The 17,808-nt window shown below is 37.3% G+C and overlaps 1 protein-coding gene across 1 annotated transcript; it reads right to left on the bottom strand.

The window, feature by feature from the left end:
- Positions 1-520: 520 nt before the first annotated feature.
- LOC146471287 (small glutamine-rich tetratricopeptide repeat-containing protein alpha-like) lies at positions 521-16,696 on the bottom strand. Its single transcript, XM_085120969.1, has 12 exons — positions 16,450-16,696; positions 13,792-13,904; positions 12,104-12,176; positions 11,478-11,577; positions 10,268-10,372; positions 9,694-9,748; positions 8,388-8,505; positions 6,277-6,341; positions 5,186-5,223; positions 4,407-4,496; positions 2,621-2,751; positions 521-1,318 (listed from the first exon to the last, which is right to left on the bottom strand). The coding sequence occupies exons 1-12, from the start codon at positions 16,547-16,549 to the stop codon at positions 1,293-1,295; spliced, it is 1,014 nt and encodes a 337-aa protein (XP_084977095.1). The 5' UTR covers positions 16,550-16,696; the 3' UTR covers positions 521-1,292.
- Between the last annotated feature and the right edge of the window lie 1,112 nt (positions 16,697-17,808).

Genomic DNA, 17,808 nt, shown 5'->3' with positions numbered 1-17,808 from the left:
AATAATAATAATAATAATAATAATTAGTATTTATATTGCGCAAAATACATACATTTCTATGTATTAGTGCGCAAAATGCATAGATTTCTAGTGGCAACTGGTAAGTATGGCATAAAACAACATTCCTTTTTCTTCTTATTTTGGCAGTGTTTTACGCCCAATAATGGTTATTGTAAGAATACAAAATAACCTCAGTATGCAGGATGTTTGCAACATAAACCTAGTTTAATGGCCTATAGCACGAGTGTGCTAAAGCTCTGTTGTATAACATTAACTGAATTACTAATCAGAAGGTCATAGGTTCGACTCCTGTTGGAAAAACTCGGACGTTTCTTTTTCCGAGTATGCCTGTGTCGCTGACTGATTAAATCAGTTTCTCAGGTTTTAAATCCGAAATGACAAATTACTACAATAAATTACGAACAAACGAGCGAGCGAGCGAGAGAGCGAGTAAGTGAGTGAGTGAGTGAATGAATGAATGAAAAGTCGCTGCTTTCCAAATGCATATTGATCGTCACGATTTCTGACAGATTTCTCACTGACTTTATTGACGTCATCAATTACGTATGTCTTATTAGGTTTGCAATTACTTTTAAAACGTCTTTCATCAATAACAATAATTATCATTGCTAACGTAAAGATGATTGAAGGAGACTCCATAATGTGTCCAGACTAAAAAAGAATAATCACAGTTTGTACCCCATGCCTTTGAAAGTCTGCTTTTTCAAGATTTTCAAATGCAATTTTCCAGGACTACTAATCATGATCTGCGGACCACCTTGGGCAGTGCACAGCCACACACAGACACACAGGAATGGGGGAGAATGCAAGCTATGAAATATTTTGTATACAAAGTGGTGTCAATTTTAATTCTAACCATCCTGGGTCAAGTTGTTCTAATCCTGATTGTTACTAATCCTGGGAAAAATGTGAAAAAAAAACTGTGGTCATTTAGGTCTTCAATAGGGCATCAGTGATCACTTTTCAACAACTGGTTTTGAAATGAGGAAAAACAATTATCATGATGATTTAAAATATGGTACCAATTCAGACAATCTGGTTCGTCTAAAATAGGATAAAGCTCCTTTAAAACTATTCTAGTTTACTCTCATCTTTGTTCAAATGGCTTTAGAAATAACTGCCATGCACGCTGCATGATCCCACAGGAACCAAGATAAAAGTCCTTGGTGGCCTTGGCTTTGCTTGTTGACACATTGCCAATGCTGCGAATTTCAGGCAGTAGGGGCTATCATGAGAAACATACTATATCATCGGGTATTTGCAGGAAAAATTTACTGTGAACTGGCATCTCCATCATCTGAAAAAAAAAAGAAAAAAAAGAAAAAAGAATCAAAACTGGGTTGTTTTGTTGTCTACACAAATATCAGTCAACACCTAGTAATTTCTCCTTCTTGCAAAAGTGGTATAGGAATGTAAAAATTGGTGACAATAAACTTAAAATCTTCATTAAAATAAAATCAACAATCTGCACCACAGCAGACTCCTGAGGGAACTTCGTGTAGTTTGAACAACGAGGATCAAAATCCTCCAATCATTTTAATGATTAAAGCAACCAAAGCGAGGGTCAACCATGGTGCTACTTATACTGATGCACAGCCAGTCGACACCATTGCCTGTTGAAGACCAGCAGTAAACACGGTCGAAAGTCTAAAGTGATCCAACAGTGAGACAAACAAACATGTGGTGCAGTTGAGTATTTGGGGGTTCTAACTAAAATATCTGTGGCATGGAATAAATTTTTATGCATGATCATTTAGATGAAAGCTACATACAAGCAGTAAGCTTCTTGCGACTAGGGTTCTCTACATTATGCCCAATGCTTCACACTATAATGTTAATTCTTTATGCTCAACAAATGTCACTATTATGCTGCACAAAACTGTTCTTTTTTATGATTTTCCTCACTCGATTGTTGAGACGACTAATCCGAAGAGGCAGCTGACAATGTTGTAGAGCTGGAACTGCTGGAAGCCGTGCTTTTACTGATTTGTAACCAAGGCCTGGTCTTAAAATGTGGCACCTGGGCCTATATCTTGTGTGGGAATTCGATGGTTTTGGCAACGTTTTTATGAAACACAACGAGTCGAAGAAACTTTGCACTTTTATTCCAACACAAATGCTCGATTCTTTTGTCTGAATTATGCCGGCATAATGTGGACAACTTTACTTAGGACTTCATAATTTGCGACATAACGGTTAAAAATGCTGTTTTGAGCTTACTTACTTTGTAAAAGTTCTTGGAAATTAAAGGGTTAAACTGTGACATAGTTGTAATTCCTTAATATATAAATAGTTACACTGTAATAGACCCTTATCACTCGGCAGCCATGTTGAGTCTCGGGGGAATAAAAAGCTTTGTTTTCGCACGGCAAGCCTCGGCCAGACGCGAATTCAGTGCGAGGCTTGCCGTGCAAAAACAAAGCTTTTTATTCTCCTGAGACTCAGCATGGCCGCCGTGTGAGAAAAGTCTATAATGGCCACCCTCAGGTTGCATGGATTGTTAACTGCAACAAGAAGTCTTAGCCATTGTGAAGAGGAGGGCATTGTAGAGAGGTCACGGCTAATTAATGGAGGTCTGAATACATGAAAAAGTTCAAACCTGTTTTGGGGTCTTGACCTTCAGATCCATTCTGTCCCCTATGTTGATTGACAGCTGCCTGAGCCTGAGTTCTAAGCTGATCAAATAGATCTGGATTTGACTCCTGCATCTGCTCACCAAACTGCTGTGCACTAGTGCATGAAACATGAATAAGAACTACTGTCATTTATTCGTGAATAAATGAAATGAATGAAAGACTTAAGGCCTGTTTAAACGGTTTCAACATTTGGCCAACATTCGTTCAACAAAAGGTTTCAAGAACGGACGTTGGGTAAATGTTGGACAAATGTTGAACGGAGTGTTCAAACGGCTTCAACGCCATTCAATATTTTTGTGAACTAAGGAAGTGTTGTATGGATGTTGAATGAAAGTTTAAACCGATTTAAATTTGATTCAACACGTTTTCAACAAGCTATCAACACTTTTTACACTTTCAACAATGTTGAACGACCTGTTCAAACGCCCCCATCATCTGGTTCAACAAAGTGTTGAACGCATGTTGAACCGAATGTTAAAACCGTTTAAACGGGCCTTTAGTAATGGGACTGCTGTCATTTATTCTTGAATAAATAAAATGAATGAATGAACGAATTTAAGACTTGTCTGGGTTCTTTAGCGACATGAACTAATTGGGAACACTATAGATAAAGTACTACTAGAAAATTAGTTAATGATAAAAATTAAAATGCTATGCAAGTCATGCCACTAATGTAACAATATAAACTTAAAATACTTTTTTGAAAAATATGATAAAATCACCAATAGGAATACCTACAATTATGACAAGAAATCCCTCTCAAGAGGGTTTTGGAGTTACTGGAGTATACAATGGCTCTTAAATTATCGTTTATATATCAGCGACCGTTTGCAGAAATGCCTTTCCAAACTTACTAAAAAAGAGAAATCTAGTAGTTATTACGCTTCTTCTTATTCTGGACTACAGTCAATCGAACGAAACCTAAAAATCAGCGAAATTACACAATTCGAAACAATATCGAAACGATGTGTGATGTCGCTAATTTTTAATCATTAATACTAAGAAGTCCCACTAGATAAAATATATATAACTACGATTCCAGTTGGAATGCGGCAGCAATGGTAGCTAAAATAGTTTCCCACACATGACTCAAAAACCAAGAACATTCTCAATCACACAGATCACAGTTATCCCCTATTAATATAGAAAATATTTTTTCTTGAGGTTGTCCCTGAAACTTTTTTTTTTAATTCCGATAAGGTTTTTGCAGAGAATGCTTCACATAATGTACATTGAAATCCGTGGAGCTATTCTAGCTATTCTTATTCTGGTCTAGGAATAACAGAATACACGGAATTTCAATTTCGAAAAGACCGCTCCTAAAATCTGGAAAGGGAATACCCATGGCGGAGGTGACCTGAGAACTACTATGTCTGCGCGCGAGCGGCCGCGTAGGATTTCCCGTCAAAAATTTCCCAAAGGAACGCGTATTCCGTCTATTCCGAGTACACCGTATTCCTTCCATTCTGTTCATTCTGCTGTCGGGAACAGAATGAACAGAATGATATGCCGTTCATTCCGAAAACGGAATAGCTCGCAAAAGAACACAAATACCGTCTATTCCGAGTATTCTTATTCCGGAATAGTCCTAAAAGAACGCGCCCTGAGACTCTTTGTGGGAACCATTTTCAGATGTTCTCGAAGTTACAGTAACTGCATGCTTAAATAAAAATGGAAATAGATCTGTTATAAAGTGGCTTATTTTCTGTTTTTTTTTTTTTTTTTTTTTTTTTACAGGACCACACTTACGCTTGGAAGATGCTTGCTGCACCACCAATCCCACCAGCTCCTCCTCCTCCTCCTCCACCTCCTGTACCAGCAGTCATCATATTAGTCATCCTAATAAGAGATAACACAAAATGCTCAGAGCACTTTACTAACTTAGGCATTTATAAAATAACACTGGCATTTATTTCTTCAGCTACGGCCAGCCCATCCTCGTAGACCCAGGGGCAGCTAGTCGGGAGGAAAGGATTGTCATGGGCGAAGGTTTACAACAAAAACCGGAGAACTCTCCCATTCTTGTTGTACACTTTCGCCAATGACGATCTCTTCCTCCCGACAAGCTGCCCCTTTGTTTCCGAGGATGCATCGTCTACTTGTCCAATGGAAACTATAAGGCTGTAATTGAAATCTAAACTTTGGCAGCTTATTTGTATCTCCAAAGAGTTCGCTAATTGCCCTCTTCGCAAAACTTTGAAAGTACGTGTGAAAATTAATCCTCCTTTTTTTCCTTTATTGAGCTACAACTTCACTTACAACACTTAAAACAACTAACTACACTAACTACTTACATTTTACATTACGACTTCAACTACAACTAATACTACATGTACGTCTTGAGTACAAAGTGTTCGCAAATTTTCAAAAACTTTGAAAGTACATTGTACGTGTGAAAATTAATCCTCAATACTATACGGTCTTGTGCGATTACATAATACTAATGACAGGTGTGGCTTGCTTATGATGCCCAGCTTTGCATATAGTCATCTTGTCACAGTACAAATAACCCTGAAGTGTATACTCACATTTGTTGAACACCCGGATTACTCATAAAAGTTTGGGCCTAGAAAAAAAAAAGAGATAAAAAAAGAAGAAGAAAGAAACAGCAACAATGATATAAATAAACTGTTTAAAATACAGTTTAGCATCATTTCACATACTTCACCAAAATGTCCACCACTTAAATGTCACAGTTATTTACCACAACACAATTATTTTCTTCATATAAAGTCCCACGGATCGCTATAAATTAACACAAACGAATGGAAAGTGTTTTCCAAAAATGAATGAGGGGTACAGCACGCTGATATAACAAACAAATCAGCTTGCGATTAAAACTTGTACATGGTGTCACTTAGTGTTGGATAAAGCTTTCTCATTGCAATGGGGAAAGTGATAATATTGAGATTTTGATCTTTTTGTTAATAAGGAATTGAGTAAGTCACCTGTTAGTTTCTAGTCTCTGTTGCCATGGCAAATAAAAATTTAATTGATAGCACACAAGACTTTCAATGGAAAGATACAAGTGCAGGTATATTGTACTTATTGGTAAATGCTTAAAACAGTGTCAGTTCCAATTTAAGACAGGACCATTGTGTAGAATTTAAGTTTTTGTTGTTGTCCCATAAAAAAGAAACGGAAAAACTAAAAACAAAACAAAAAACAAAACAAAAACAACAACAACAACAATAACAATAGGTGTATTATCGTTTGTCTCATGATGTAGTCCCTTTGAGATGTACCTGTAAATCGCGACGTTTTGACTGCTTACTGCTAGTCTTCATCAGGCGATCAGGTCAAGATTGTTAATTATTCCATTGCATATCTACCCAAATGTTTGAAAATGAGCCTGCTCAAGTAATGCTTCTTTGAGTTGCCAAAGTTGCCAATATGAAGACAAAAACTTGCAATCCCTAGTCTTTTTTTTGTCTCTCCCCTTCCTCCTTTCTCCTTTCTTCTCTCTTTTACATCATTCAGTTCTGCAACACTTCACGGCCTTAAAACCTGTGATTCAGTGTCATTTCACAAAGAGCACTGAAGTTTTCATCTGCCATCTCTTCAAATATTTGGGTAGATATACCTATAATAATTATTATTATTATGATCATAAGTTTACCATGTCCATGATTGCTGGATTTGTCAACAGGGCACCCAGATCCATTCCTCCTAAATTTGGTAAGCCTGAAAATGTAAGGAAAGAACAATTAATGTTACTATTCTTAATAATTATAAGTAATAGATGCATGGTATGTCTTATTTATTATGAACAAAAACGACCAAAAAAAAAAAATATGCTATAACGGCCTGCTGCAATTACAATGTACTTTAAGGTGGCCGAACACAGTTTGCGCGCGCTTTACAGATTCTGTTAGTGATGCTATTAAGCGCGCGCTAGGGTTGTGGTACGCAAATACGGTGGTCAATGAAGTGATCCCTCGATTTCACATGAAATGGATAATAAAGTTAAGTTTTGATCCTAAATAACTAAGTTTCTCGTTTCTGGACTCTTTCTTTTCTTTCCGAGCAAAAAAGTAATTCCCCAAGACCTTGTGCATGCTTTTCATCTTTGCCATGAAACCCAATTAAAGCCACGCATGCGCATTTGACCAATAAATTGCGACTGGTTGTTTTCGTGGAAATGAACTGTTTTCTCAGGAACCGCTCATTAGAATTTCGTGAAATTTGGCATGAAAATAGTTCCCTAAAAGCGTAAGTCGCCTACAAAGAGAAACCTAAATCTAACAGAGGATATCTTCACAAAACATTAAAATGCAAAATCAATATTTACAGGGGATCTCTCTGTTAAAATTTCATGAAAATAGTGCAACCGTGTCAGTGTTTTGTGAGTTTTCCTGGTTACAAAAAATGGAAAAAATCTAATGAGTACATTTTCTAAAAATAAAGGAAACCTACTATTTATGGCCGTTTAATAGTTCGCTGCATTGCCATGGAAACGGTACTTAGCTCAACAAGACGTACGAAAATACATTCTTTCTTAGTTAGTCTTACACCATACCAATTATGGGCGTCCAGAAATACATAGTTTCCAAATAACGTCTTCTAACACCTGTACACTTAAAAACTGTATTCGGCCACCTTAATCAACTAAATGTATGCTAAATCAAGTCTACTGGGGGTTCCTAATCCACAATTTATTTGCCTATTGTTCTTAAGTCTTGCTGTGCAGGGGTGGATTTTTTCTTGTGTATTTCATTTAAAAGGTTTTTGTAACCATCCTTCAAATTAATTATGCAAAATCAATCATTCTAAAAAATCCTCTAAAAGCCTGTCTTCCAAAGCCTTATCATCTGGTCACAAATGCTCCCGGAATGCATGCTGTAAAGCAGAATCCCCATGAATGTGAATTTTTCATTGGGGGAGGGGGGGGGGGGGTTCTTCTGTCCATCGTTCTGGATTCTTTACATCCACCCCTGATGAGTGCTTCTTGTTGGTTGATTAATATTTATTGATGCATTTAAATGCAATTTACAGGGTTAACAACAAAGAGCGCCGCCTATGTCTGCAGTCATCAGTCAGCTCTGAGGAGCATGTGCAGTAGTTCTTAGCTTCCTACATGTGGCGTGTGTTTTGGGTAGCATGAGGTTTTTCTGCAGCGTTAGGTGCCACGTTTTTTTGGATGGTGGTCCTCCCCCCCCCCCCAACTTTCCCCTCCCTCTTACTATTTTTTTCCACTGTCTGGTCAGTGGTTGTTCCTTTGTGTGGGGGCTCATGGCTGGGTTGAGGGGTTGTGGGTGTTATTCAATCTAGGGGCTGGCTACCAAAAGTGGAAGCCCCTGGATAAACCCAGGCACACAACCTCCACAATGCAATGCAGTCATTAATTAGCCATTAATTGCCAGACTGAACTCACTCTGTTCTCATATGTATAGTGGAAGTTACTGACGGCACCTACAGTGTGCAGGTACATGTATGCTATCTTGCAGTGACTTTAAATTAGCAACTTACTGTAAGCAGCTGCATTTTAAAAAGCACAAACATGTCAAGGTAAAAAAAAAAGTAAAGTAAAGTAATATATTTAATGTCGATAACAAGGACAACAATAAGGACAAGAACCAACAACAAACTCAACACACATATGATAAGGAGTCTGGGAATTTAACCTGGGCCACATTGCTGGGAGGTGAATCCCCTCAACACTGCACCATCCATCAGGCTTGAACAGGAGTTTAACTCATGAACCCTTTCATATTTATTTTTGCTACCCACCCCCTGGTGCTGCAGGTCTTCCCCCTCCTCCTCCTCCCTGCTGGGATTCTCGTAACTTTTCCTCCACCTGTGATAAGCTAGTTTGATAAAATGTGCTGCCGGGCTCCAACTCTAATGCCTGTCAACCGACAAAATGAAATCAAAGAGTCAATAAGCCAAGTTGTGACTCACAATGCAACAATTGATTGGTATAATGTTCAGTAAACAGGAGTTTCATTCACCCTATCTAGACAGGAGGTGGTGGTGGAGACAAGGGACTCTGCCAATGGCAATTTTGAACCTGAATAACTTTTCCAATAATTTTTATTTGAGTAAAATGCCCTGAATAACTTTCCCAATATTTGAGCAAACACCCTGACACTTCAGCACTCTTTGAGAATTTTTTCTGAGAAAAATTTGATGAGGTCTGTTAGTGTTCATTGACACTGATGTCACCATGGCAACCTTTTGCCCGGTATGTTTTAACACCTCAACCAACTTTTTCCCTTAAAGGACACACAGGTACATGTATCATTCTGTTGTAGGTTAAAATGAATCCCAGTTTAAAATGATTTCAACCTAGGTTGATTTGCATTTTCCTTTGTTTCAGATGTAAATTACCTAACCTAAACAAAGGAAAATACAAATCAACCTAGGTTGAAATAATTTTAACCTGGGTTCATTTTAACCTACAACATATCCAACTTAACGATCTTGGCCAGATGCACTAACCTCCCACCTGCCTGTTCAAAATCTTAATGACACTCCTGGGCACATGTACATGTATTTGCCAGGCCCATAGCCAGCAAAGAGGTAAATGAACCAAGGTACAATGTAGTACAATAACACGTCAAGTTATTATTAAGGAAATGCCTCCGCCTTTCAGGAAACAGTTTTGAAAAGATCAAGATCTTTTAAAAAACATAAAAGGAGAACTTTGGTGATTATCCATTGCAGCCATGGTAGTTTTTTATATTGGATCAAGCTGAAGAAAGTTCCTCCTGCTCATTAAATAAAATTATGTGTTCTAAACAATTTAAGTTAGTTGCATTTTGAGGATTACAGTATGAGAGAGCAAACAACATTTATTATCCCCTCAAGTAAAGGATGGAACAGTCCTCTGATTTTACTTTTTCAAGCACTGCAGAACTTTTTTTTGTTACAATCATGTAAAATAATTTTTACATGATTTTTAAATTATATGGGCAAGGCATGACCAAGCTACATGTAAATAATGTAACATTTGTTTGCATGGTCATAAAGGACTAAATAAATATAAGTTTTTCAAGCCCTGCTAGTATAATTCCACTAATTGAAAGTAAGTTACCTTGGAATAGCATTCCTTAGCTTTCTGGAGATTGTTCAGATTGTGATAGGATAAGCTGAAAAAAACAAACAAACAAACAAACAAACAAACAAGTAAGTAACAATAAGACTAATTTATAAACAAAAAACAAAACAAAAAAATAACAGAAAAAACAAACAAAAACAAAACAACATAATCAAATGAAAGACAAAAACAAAAAACAGAAGGACTAGAGAAAAAATTATGTTGAAAGAGATTATTCACTTGGACTGTATGAAGAATTGCATGTGCAGTATGGAACATATGTAAAGAGGTTTATACACTGTATTTGCAGAAGAGCTTGGCCTTTACAACCTTTCATTCAAATACTACATTGTGAATATTTTAAAATGTATCTGTCTTACTTTCAGGTCTGTGGCATTAATCTTTTAAAGGTAACCTCCAAGTAAATGATTTACATGTAACGTCAATTTATTATGTCTAGTAAGAGTGGAAAATAATCTGGTTAATTTGAATGTTATCCACTTACTAGATTTATCATAGAACTATGTACACTGTAAGAGTGTGTTAGTGCAGATGCTTGATTTCATCTTACCCCATTCGTCCATAAGCCTTCCCATAATTTGGGTCAAGACTAAGAGCTTTCTGACAGTCCTCTATCGCCTTTTGATGATCTCCCATTTTGCTGTAAGCAGCAGCCCTACACAAGGGAAAGGAGTCAGCATTTACAAAGGGGCAGTGTCATCTCATTTTAACTAGTAACATTTTGAAAATCCACAGCAGGATGCTTTTAAAATTCATCCAGTGTAAATGACCATGTTCAGCTACGTGTATGGCTGGCCAAGATTATAGATGGAAATGGATATCAACTTGAAAATGTTGGCCTGCAGTTTTCAAGCACTTGTCTAGCTAGGAAATCCCTTTCATCTTTAATACACAAAAATTTAGTTGTTAATTAATACTGTAACTTTGATATTGTGACCAGCGCATTATTTCTTTGAAAATTCAGTTCACTACACTTCATCTTACTGGGTGATAGACCTGGAAGCAATTTATCTAATTGTGAACAATAATTGTTCACAATTATATAAATTGATACAATCAAGTCACTGCTCATGGCTATAAAATCCATTTCTTGAAGTTGAGTGGGATGAGGTTATAAGTTGAGTATTGGCTTTGAACTGAGGTAAGAGATAGAGCACTAGATCATAAAGGAAGAGGGAGGGTTGCAGTATTTTACATGTAACTGGGATAAGTCTTGTACATGTACTCTAGACAACAAATGGGCAAACAAAAAGTAGCAACTGAGGGTTTTTAAATGTATAAATCCCAGCAGAAAATATCCATCTCCCCACAGAAGGGATTGGAAATTCCAGGAGGAATGGGAGGTGGGGAGAGGGGAGTTCAAAGGAAAGAGTAATGTAACTACAGTCAACTCTTGTTATAGTGGACACCATAGGGGCCATCATTTGGTATCTGTAATAGCGAGAATCCACGATAGTTGACTGAGAATAAAACTTACAATAAATTATTGGTTAGTCGGGGACCACATTCAAGTATCTGCAAATATTCCATAATTGTGGGAGTCCTTGTGAGCAAGAGTTATGATCCATACATAAATTTTCTTTGTAGGAATTTAACTCCTGTCCTCAATACCAAGGTATCTGGCCACAAGAGCAGGGTGTCCACCAGGCAAGAGTTTGAGACATGTAGGTAAGTTGGAATTTCCAGATCGTATGAAAAACCCCTTCTGCATGGGGTGGGGAGGGGGTAGTGGACATCCTCTTGATCCACACAATGCAAACCTGTTACAAGGAAACACCGCATTAGCACTGTCCAATTCCATAGCTTTGGTGTAACACTGGATGGCCTCCTTGTACTTCTCTTCTTTCATCAGCTGGTTTCCTGAAGATAATAAAAATATATTCACTAGCAATTGCACATGTACAGTTAAACACATAGATATTAGCCGGCACCCTGGAAAAATTTGGAAATTGATTTAGAAAAAAAAATGACACAAGTCAGCTGATGAAGTTTGATGTTTGGCCACTGGGTCACTGGGTGATTTATTGAATGACTCAACAGCTTTATAACACTGAAATCTCACTGTTCACACCTTTCTGGGCTTAAATTTTCTATATCTAAGAATATTATAACTAAAGATGTCTTCTGTTTGTCCAAATCCATTATCAACAACTTGAAAATTTACATTGTATACATGTAGCTATAAACAAGTTGTTCAAAGGGTTCACAACAAACATTTCTTTTAATATTATTTCGTACAGATAGGGTTCCCATGATATTACTAAAAATAAGTACCGAATTTGTGCTGTGATGTCAAACAGAAAAGTCTAGAAGAAACATGTACAGTAACTATTATATAAAGGCACTGTTTCACTTGATGCATACGGTAACTAGGCTCATACTGTACCTTCAGTCTTCAGTTCTTCTGCTTTTGCCCTGTTTTGTTCAGTGGGTTGGGCAGAAGTTGATCCTCCCCTAGTCTGCAAACCAACATACATAGAGGATATTACATGACTGCGCGGAGATATGAAATTTCTCTTTGAGTGTTAAAAAATATTTCACAAGTGAGCGCAGTGAACGAGTGAAATATTTTTCAACACTCGAAGAGAAATTTTGTATCTCCAAGGGGCCATATAATGTTCTGCTTATTATATAAACAGAAATGAAATACCAAATTATTGCAAAAGGCACGATTTATTATGTAACCATAGCAGCGGTGATCTTCTCACGTGTGAAGATAACATGTTATCTTCACGTGTGATGATATCACGTTTTCACGCGAAAGCTCACCTGTTATTTCATTGGTGTTTATATAATAAAGTGACTTACTAATTAGCTTAAGGTAAAAAGATTGGCTAATTACAGACAGAGGCAGTTAGATTGGATAGCAGTCCCTATCATTATCTATTGTAAATACTGTAGTCACCAACAAGTTAATTTAGGAAGTGGGAAAGGGGGGCTCCAGAAGGTTTCTTGAAACAAGAGGAAAGGACTATGGTACCACCTGTAACCAATGCATTTTTTATATGTAATTCTGTCCATAAACCCTGAAAGTCACTAAAAAGCCAATAAATAATTAATCTTTATTAATAGCTTGATTACACCTCCCCAGCCTCTTAAAGCAGCTCTTTAAGGCTATTCTGAAGGTTTGCTGTGTTGGTTTTATGAAAGACTCTTTTCAGCCAATTTAAAGATCATTCATTAATTTTAAAAATTATTTCAGAAAACAGAAAACTGATATCTTAAAATCTGCATTAGTTATTGAGGAAAACAACTTTTTGAAATAAAAGTTAATTTATAACCTCTGAAGTGTCAAGATCTCCAAAAAGTGGGAAATCCCTATGGACCTTTTTCCTGGACAACCAGGTTTATGTGGAAGATTCTTTTCCATCTCATATTTAGCAGTTTTTGAAATCATTTGAGTGCCACCCTTGTCAAAAAATTATTTTTGAGATGGAAAGAATTTTGTCATCATGAAATTTCTATTATAATAATAAGACTAGGCCGCAGCAAAAACTGAAGGTACATGTACATGTAAGCTGGCCCGAAAAGAAGGAAAAAAGCAAATTTTGCGATGAGCCTGGAAAAATAAAATTCTGATTTAAGTGACCTTTAGTTTTAATTACTTCAGCCAATAACATCACACATTTAACTGAAAAATGACCAATAACCTGATCCCAACCAACAACCAGAGACATTTGTACTCATAACATCTACTGATGATACAAAATTTACTTCAGTTGACTCTGAAGATAACTTCCAATCAGGTTGTCGAAATGTCAGTCAATGTCACGTCAAACACAGTCCTTCTTAGGACTACACTCACAATGCTGCTTCCTGACAGGAGTCCGGTAGCTTGGGGCGCCCAAGAAAATGCTCTGGGCACCTAAATATTTTGCAGCAGCACCTAACACTCCACATGTTAGGCTCCTAACTTCTCGGCTTTTGGCCTTGTGGGCTCCTTGCAATTTTTCTCAGGCAACAGCCTTGTATGTAGTTAATCTTATGACGTGACTCCAGTGGATTCAAACCATCTACAGTGTTACACTTCATTTTAATTTATTTTAATGATAATCCTACAGTAGTATTGCACACCTTGATGGCAGTTTCAAATATCTCCTCTAACGGTTTGTCACACTTCAGTTTCTCTACTTGTGAGGAATTACTCCTGTCTATGCCATAAACACTTTCTAAGCACTGGATTGAGACTATGAGAGAAAGCAATGCAAAAATTACTTTTAATTTAATAATAATGCATGACTTAAAGGTGGTCAATTAACATTTATGCTACATATAGGTAACCCACCAGACTGGCCACATTTTTTGCAAAATTGTAAACAATAAATTTGTATGGGATGTAAAAGGTCTGGAAATTCATTTGAACAACTACAGTTGTATATGCCACCCTCCACCTAAAGAAAAAAGATGAAATTTAATGGAAAGCTTATTAATTGAAGATCCTTGTTCCATTGAAGACGTCTTGACAAACTGAACACCCAAACTTACATTTACATCAGATTTTTAGTTTCATTTACAAATATTTGCCCGCAAAGTTGCTCATTTGCATGGGATTGGTTTTACATGTAGATGTGGCATGACATTGCCACATGAATTCCTTGCATCTTTAGAAAGGATTTCCAAATTAAAACAATCTAATGCAGATGTTCTTTAAGCTGCTCTTAAATAATATCATTTTTATTTTGGACCTATCACAGTCAATCTGCATCAGAGTATGTTTAATAATAATTTATTACATTGGTAGACTGCAACATATACAATTTGGATCAGTATTAAGTTCTGTATAAGTTATACATGTAAATTCCACAAACACTTCATGCAAGTTCAAATCCTATTTTCAGAGCAAGAACTACACCAAACATACAAATGAGATCACACACAAAAAATGTATTGTTCCTGAAAAACCCCAGTGATACACTGCCTGTGCATATTAATCACTGACACAGTTGAATCAAGAGAAATTTTCGTCTTCAGTTTCATTCATCTAAAAATACATGCAGTGAATATATTTGTGACCAAGTAAGTGAAACTGAAAACCTACATGTAGTGATGATTGTTACAAAACAATAATTCAAAAAATCATGGACCTTACTGTAGTTGCATTCAACATCAGGTGAGCATGCGCTAATCTTGTAATTAATGGGTTTTCTGTTTCAAAGGTGCCATGTACATGTATAACCAAACGGCACATTTCTTAAGATTTTTCATTTGTTGGTTCACTGGGTAGTTCATATACCATTTTGGCACCATTTTGAATTTTATAATTAATTAGTTTGAATCATGCATGCACTGGTTTTGTGTCGCAATTGTAAACGAACCTGGCAGACAACTACAGCTGCATTATATTTTCTTTTCTTACTGTACTAGTTACTTCTCAAAAAAAGCATCTGACATCATTGATCAAAATTGATGATGTTGCAAAAGGTACAACTTGCACACTCACAAAATCTTCCTACAGTAAATCTGGGCTCAGCAGTTTATGGGTAAAATAAAATGTTAATAGACGGATAAAACTACTAGCTTTAAAGAAATAATAATTTCCTCACACTTTTAGGGAAAGTAATATGTATTTGGGAAATGTAGTTCTTAAAGTTCATGTGTGCCCTTCAAAATTGTGACATGTAAGAAGATTGGTTTCATGTGAAGAGAATGGTATAAAATTTAATGCCCTCTACATTTATCTTTGACCGACACATCCAGTTGAAGGTTCTGGTACAGGTTGCTTCAGACAAACAAACTATGTTTTCCATTTGACGAAAAGACACCCAAAACATGCCATAGAGAACAGGGCTATTAATGCAGTTAGTACCTAATGCACCAAACAATTTGAACCTTCAACATCCTTGCATTCCCAGGGCAAACCTTGGCCATTTTCTGTGCCCAGGGAGTAGGGCATTTGATGAAAAAGGCCTTCCATAAGGTGAAGGATTTTAACTACTCCTGTGTGGGGTTAGGAATTTGAATTTCATTTTTGTCTGGAGGAATACATGCAGTCAGAGCTCCATGGACGAATCCAAAAAGGTCCTCACAAACTTTGCAGTACTTTCAAGGATATGTACATTAATTGTATAAAAAGCAGAGTGTATAATGATTTGCAGATTCAGAGGCTGTAATGTTCAATTAAATTCCCGCCCAACGACTGTAATGAATTTTAAGTGATTGCATTATTGTTTTTATGAAGGAACATGTGACTGTCATTGGTGCTGGGGTAGGGCATTTAAATGGCTTTTTGGCCCCACGGGGTGGGGGATGTTGAAGTTTTGAATTGATTGGCACATAACTAAGGAAAATGAAATGTGAAGTACATAATTAATTGTACATAATTTTATTTTCCACATGTCATATGCATGGCCAAGAGGCACACGAAAAAAAAAAAGAATGTACCTAATGAATTGTAAAATTGACCACAACGATTGAGCCAAGGATTAACTAGTGTTGGACTCTCTCCTTTCCTGGTACAGACAGAGCCGTGTTCTGAAAGTTGTAAGCTTAGGGGAAGGCTTTAACCCTAATATCACGTCTACAAGCTAGGGGCTCTTGCATATCAGTTGTGGATGAAAATGAAATACGCGTACACAACATTATTTGAACATTCAAATAAATGAACATCGCACTTTAAGTGGTGCTGTGATTTATTGATATTTTGCAGGAGGGCATTTTCAGAATTTTAACGACTAGATAACTTAAAATTTTAAGTTTTAATGAATTAAAAACGTCAATTTTTGACCCACTTACCCTCTAAACTCTCTGCCGAGTCGCCGACAACAGCGCCGGACTTCAGCTGCGAAGAAAGATGTTCAATTATGGCGAACGCCAGTCTTTGTGAGTTTGCCATGTCTCAGATGAAAGTAGTCAACCGTATGAAATCTGTTTTATACTTTAACGGGAAGGTTACTCTGAATATCTTCGGAGAAGCAGACACGTCTGCCAGTAGTTCCTCCTTTACTTTGGATAGTGAATGTTAATTGAGCCCGCAGGGTGAACATCAGCGGATTTACACAAACACTCGTTCCAGTCTCTTTCACAAGGTGAGTGTATCGGAGGTTCTGTAGAATGAAAGAAAACAGAAACGACGAATGAAAACCTCTTCAAGAAGGGTAGATCGAATGTTTGGTTTATCAACAGACAGTGAACAGAGTAAGCCTGAATTGGCGACTTAAGGGGGGATTACACCTAAACGCCATTTTTCCGCCACTTGACATGTCTCGCTCACGTTTCAAGCAATCCAAAAAACCCTATCATCATCCCTTGAACCTGTCAGTTTTGTGGGGTATTTTGGGTATATTTGGGAGGAGTAGTTTTTCTAGAAGGATTGGTAAAATTAAGAGAAATAAGAAATATTGAAGATTTAGTAGCCTGCAATGCAGGCGTATTTTTGGAGCGGGAGCGCTGAATAATCCTTCGTTGCTGTCATCTTGGGCGAGGAAGCGCGAGAGGGCTGGAGCGAGTCAAAAGTGACCCTAAGGGAGAGGACGACTGGCTGAGAATTAAAGGCCTCCCCCTCAGCCTCCTTCAAATACGCAACCTAAATTTATTATTCAGCACTCGCCCATGAAAAACGCCTGCACTGCAGGCTAAAGATTTAGTGAAGTTTTAAAATTAGAATTTGTAGTTAATAATTTTTAATATTATATAGGGGTGCTCTTGCGTGGGTATCAACCGTCTATTGGTGTTCCAAAAACCATATTTTTTTTTCTTCCATCGATCTCTTCTTAAAATTTCTTCAAATTTCATTCAAATTTAGATGTAATGCCCCCTTAAGGAGATTCGAGTGCTGACGTTTCGAGCACGCGCTAGCCCTTTTTCAGAGCGAGTCGTGAGCTGTGGAACTAGGCTATTGGTCATGGTGGGAGCATGGTAAAGCGAAAAAAATTGATTAATAGTCGAATGAAAAGCGTTTGTTGATACCGTGCAGGGGCGGGGGAGAACACTCCATAGCGCCTGGCACTTTTTTTGTATCTGAATCATCCAACAAAAGTTGACGTCACATCCGGTCAAATTGGCGCCCAGCAGCCTGTCTCGGCGAAGTCGAATGATGGCGTCCGGGTCGGGCATGATTTCTTCGGATTTTTGAGCCATCAGTATTAGGAACTG

The sequence above is a fragment of the Pavona decussata genome, unplaced genomic scaffold, assembly GCF_977016875.1.
Source record: "Pavona decussata unplaced genomic scaffold, jaPavDecu1.1 SCAFFOLD_105, whole genome shotgun sequence".
Lineage (NCBI taxonomy): Eukaryota > Metazoa > Cnidaria > Anthozoa > Scleractinia > Agariciidae > Pavona > Pavona decussata.
This window is presented reverse-complemented; position numbering and strand designations above follow the sequence as displayed.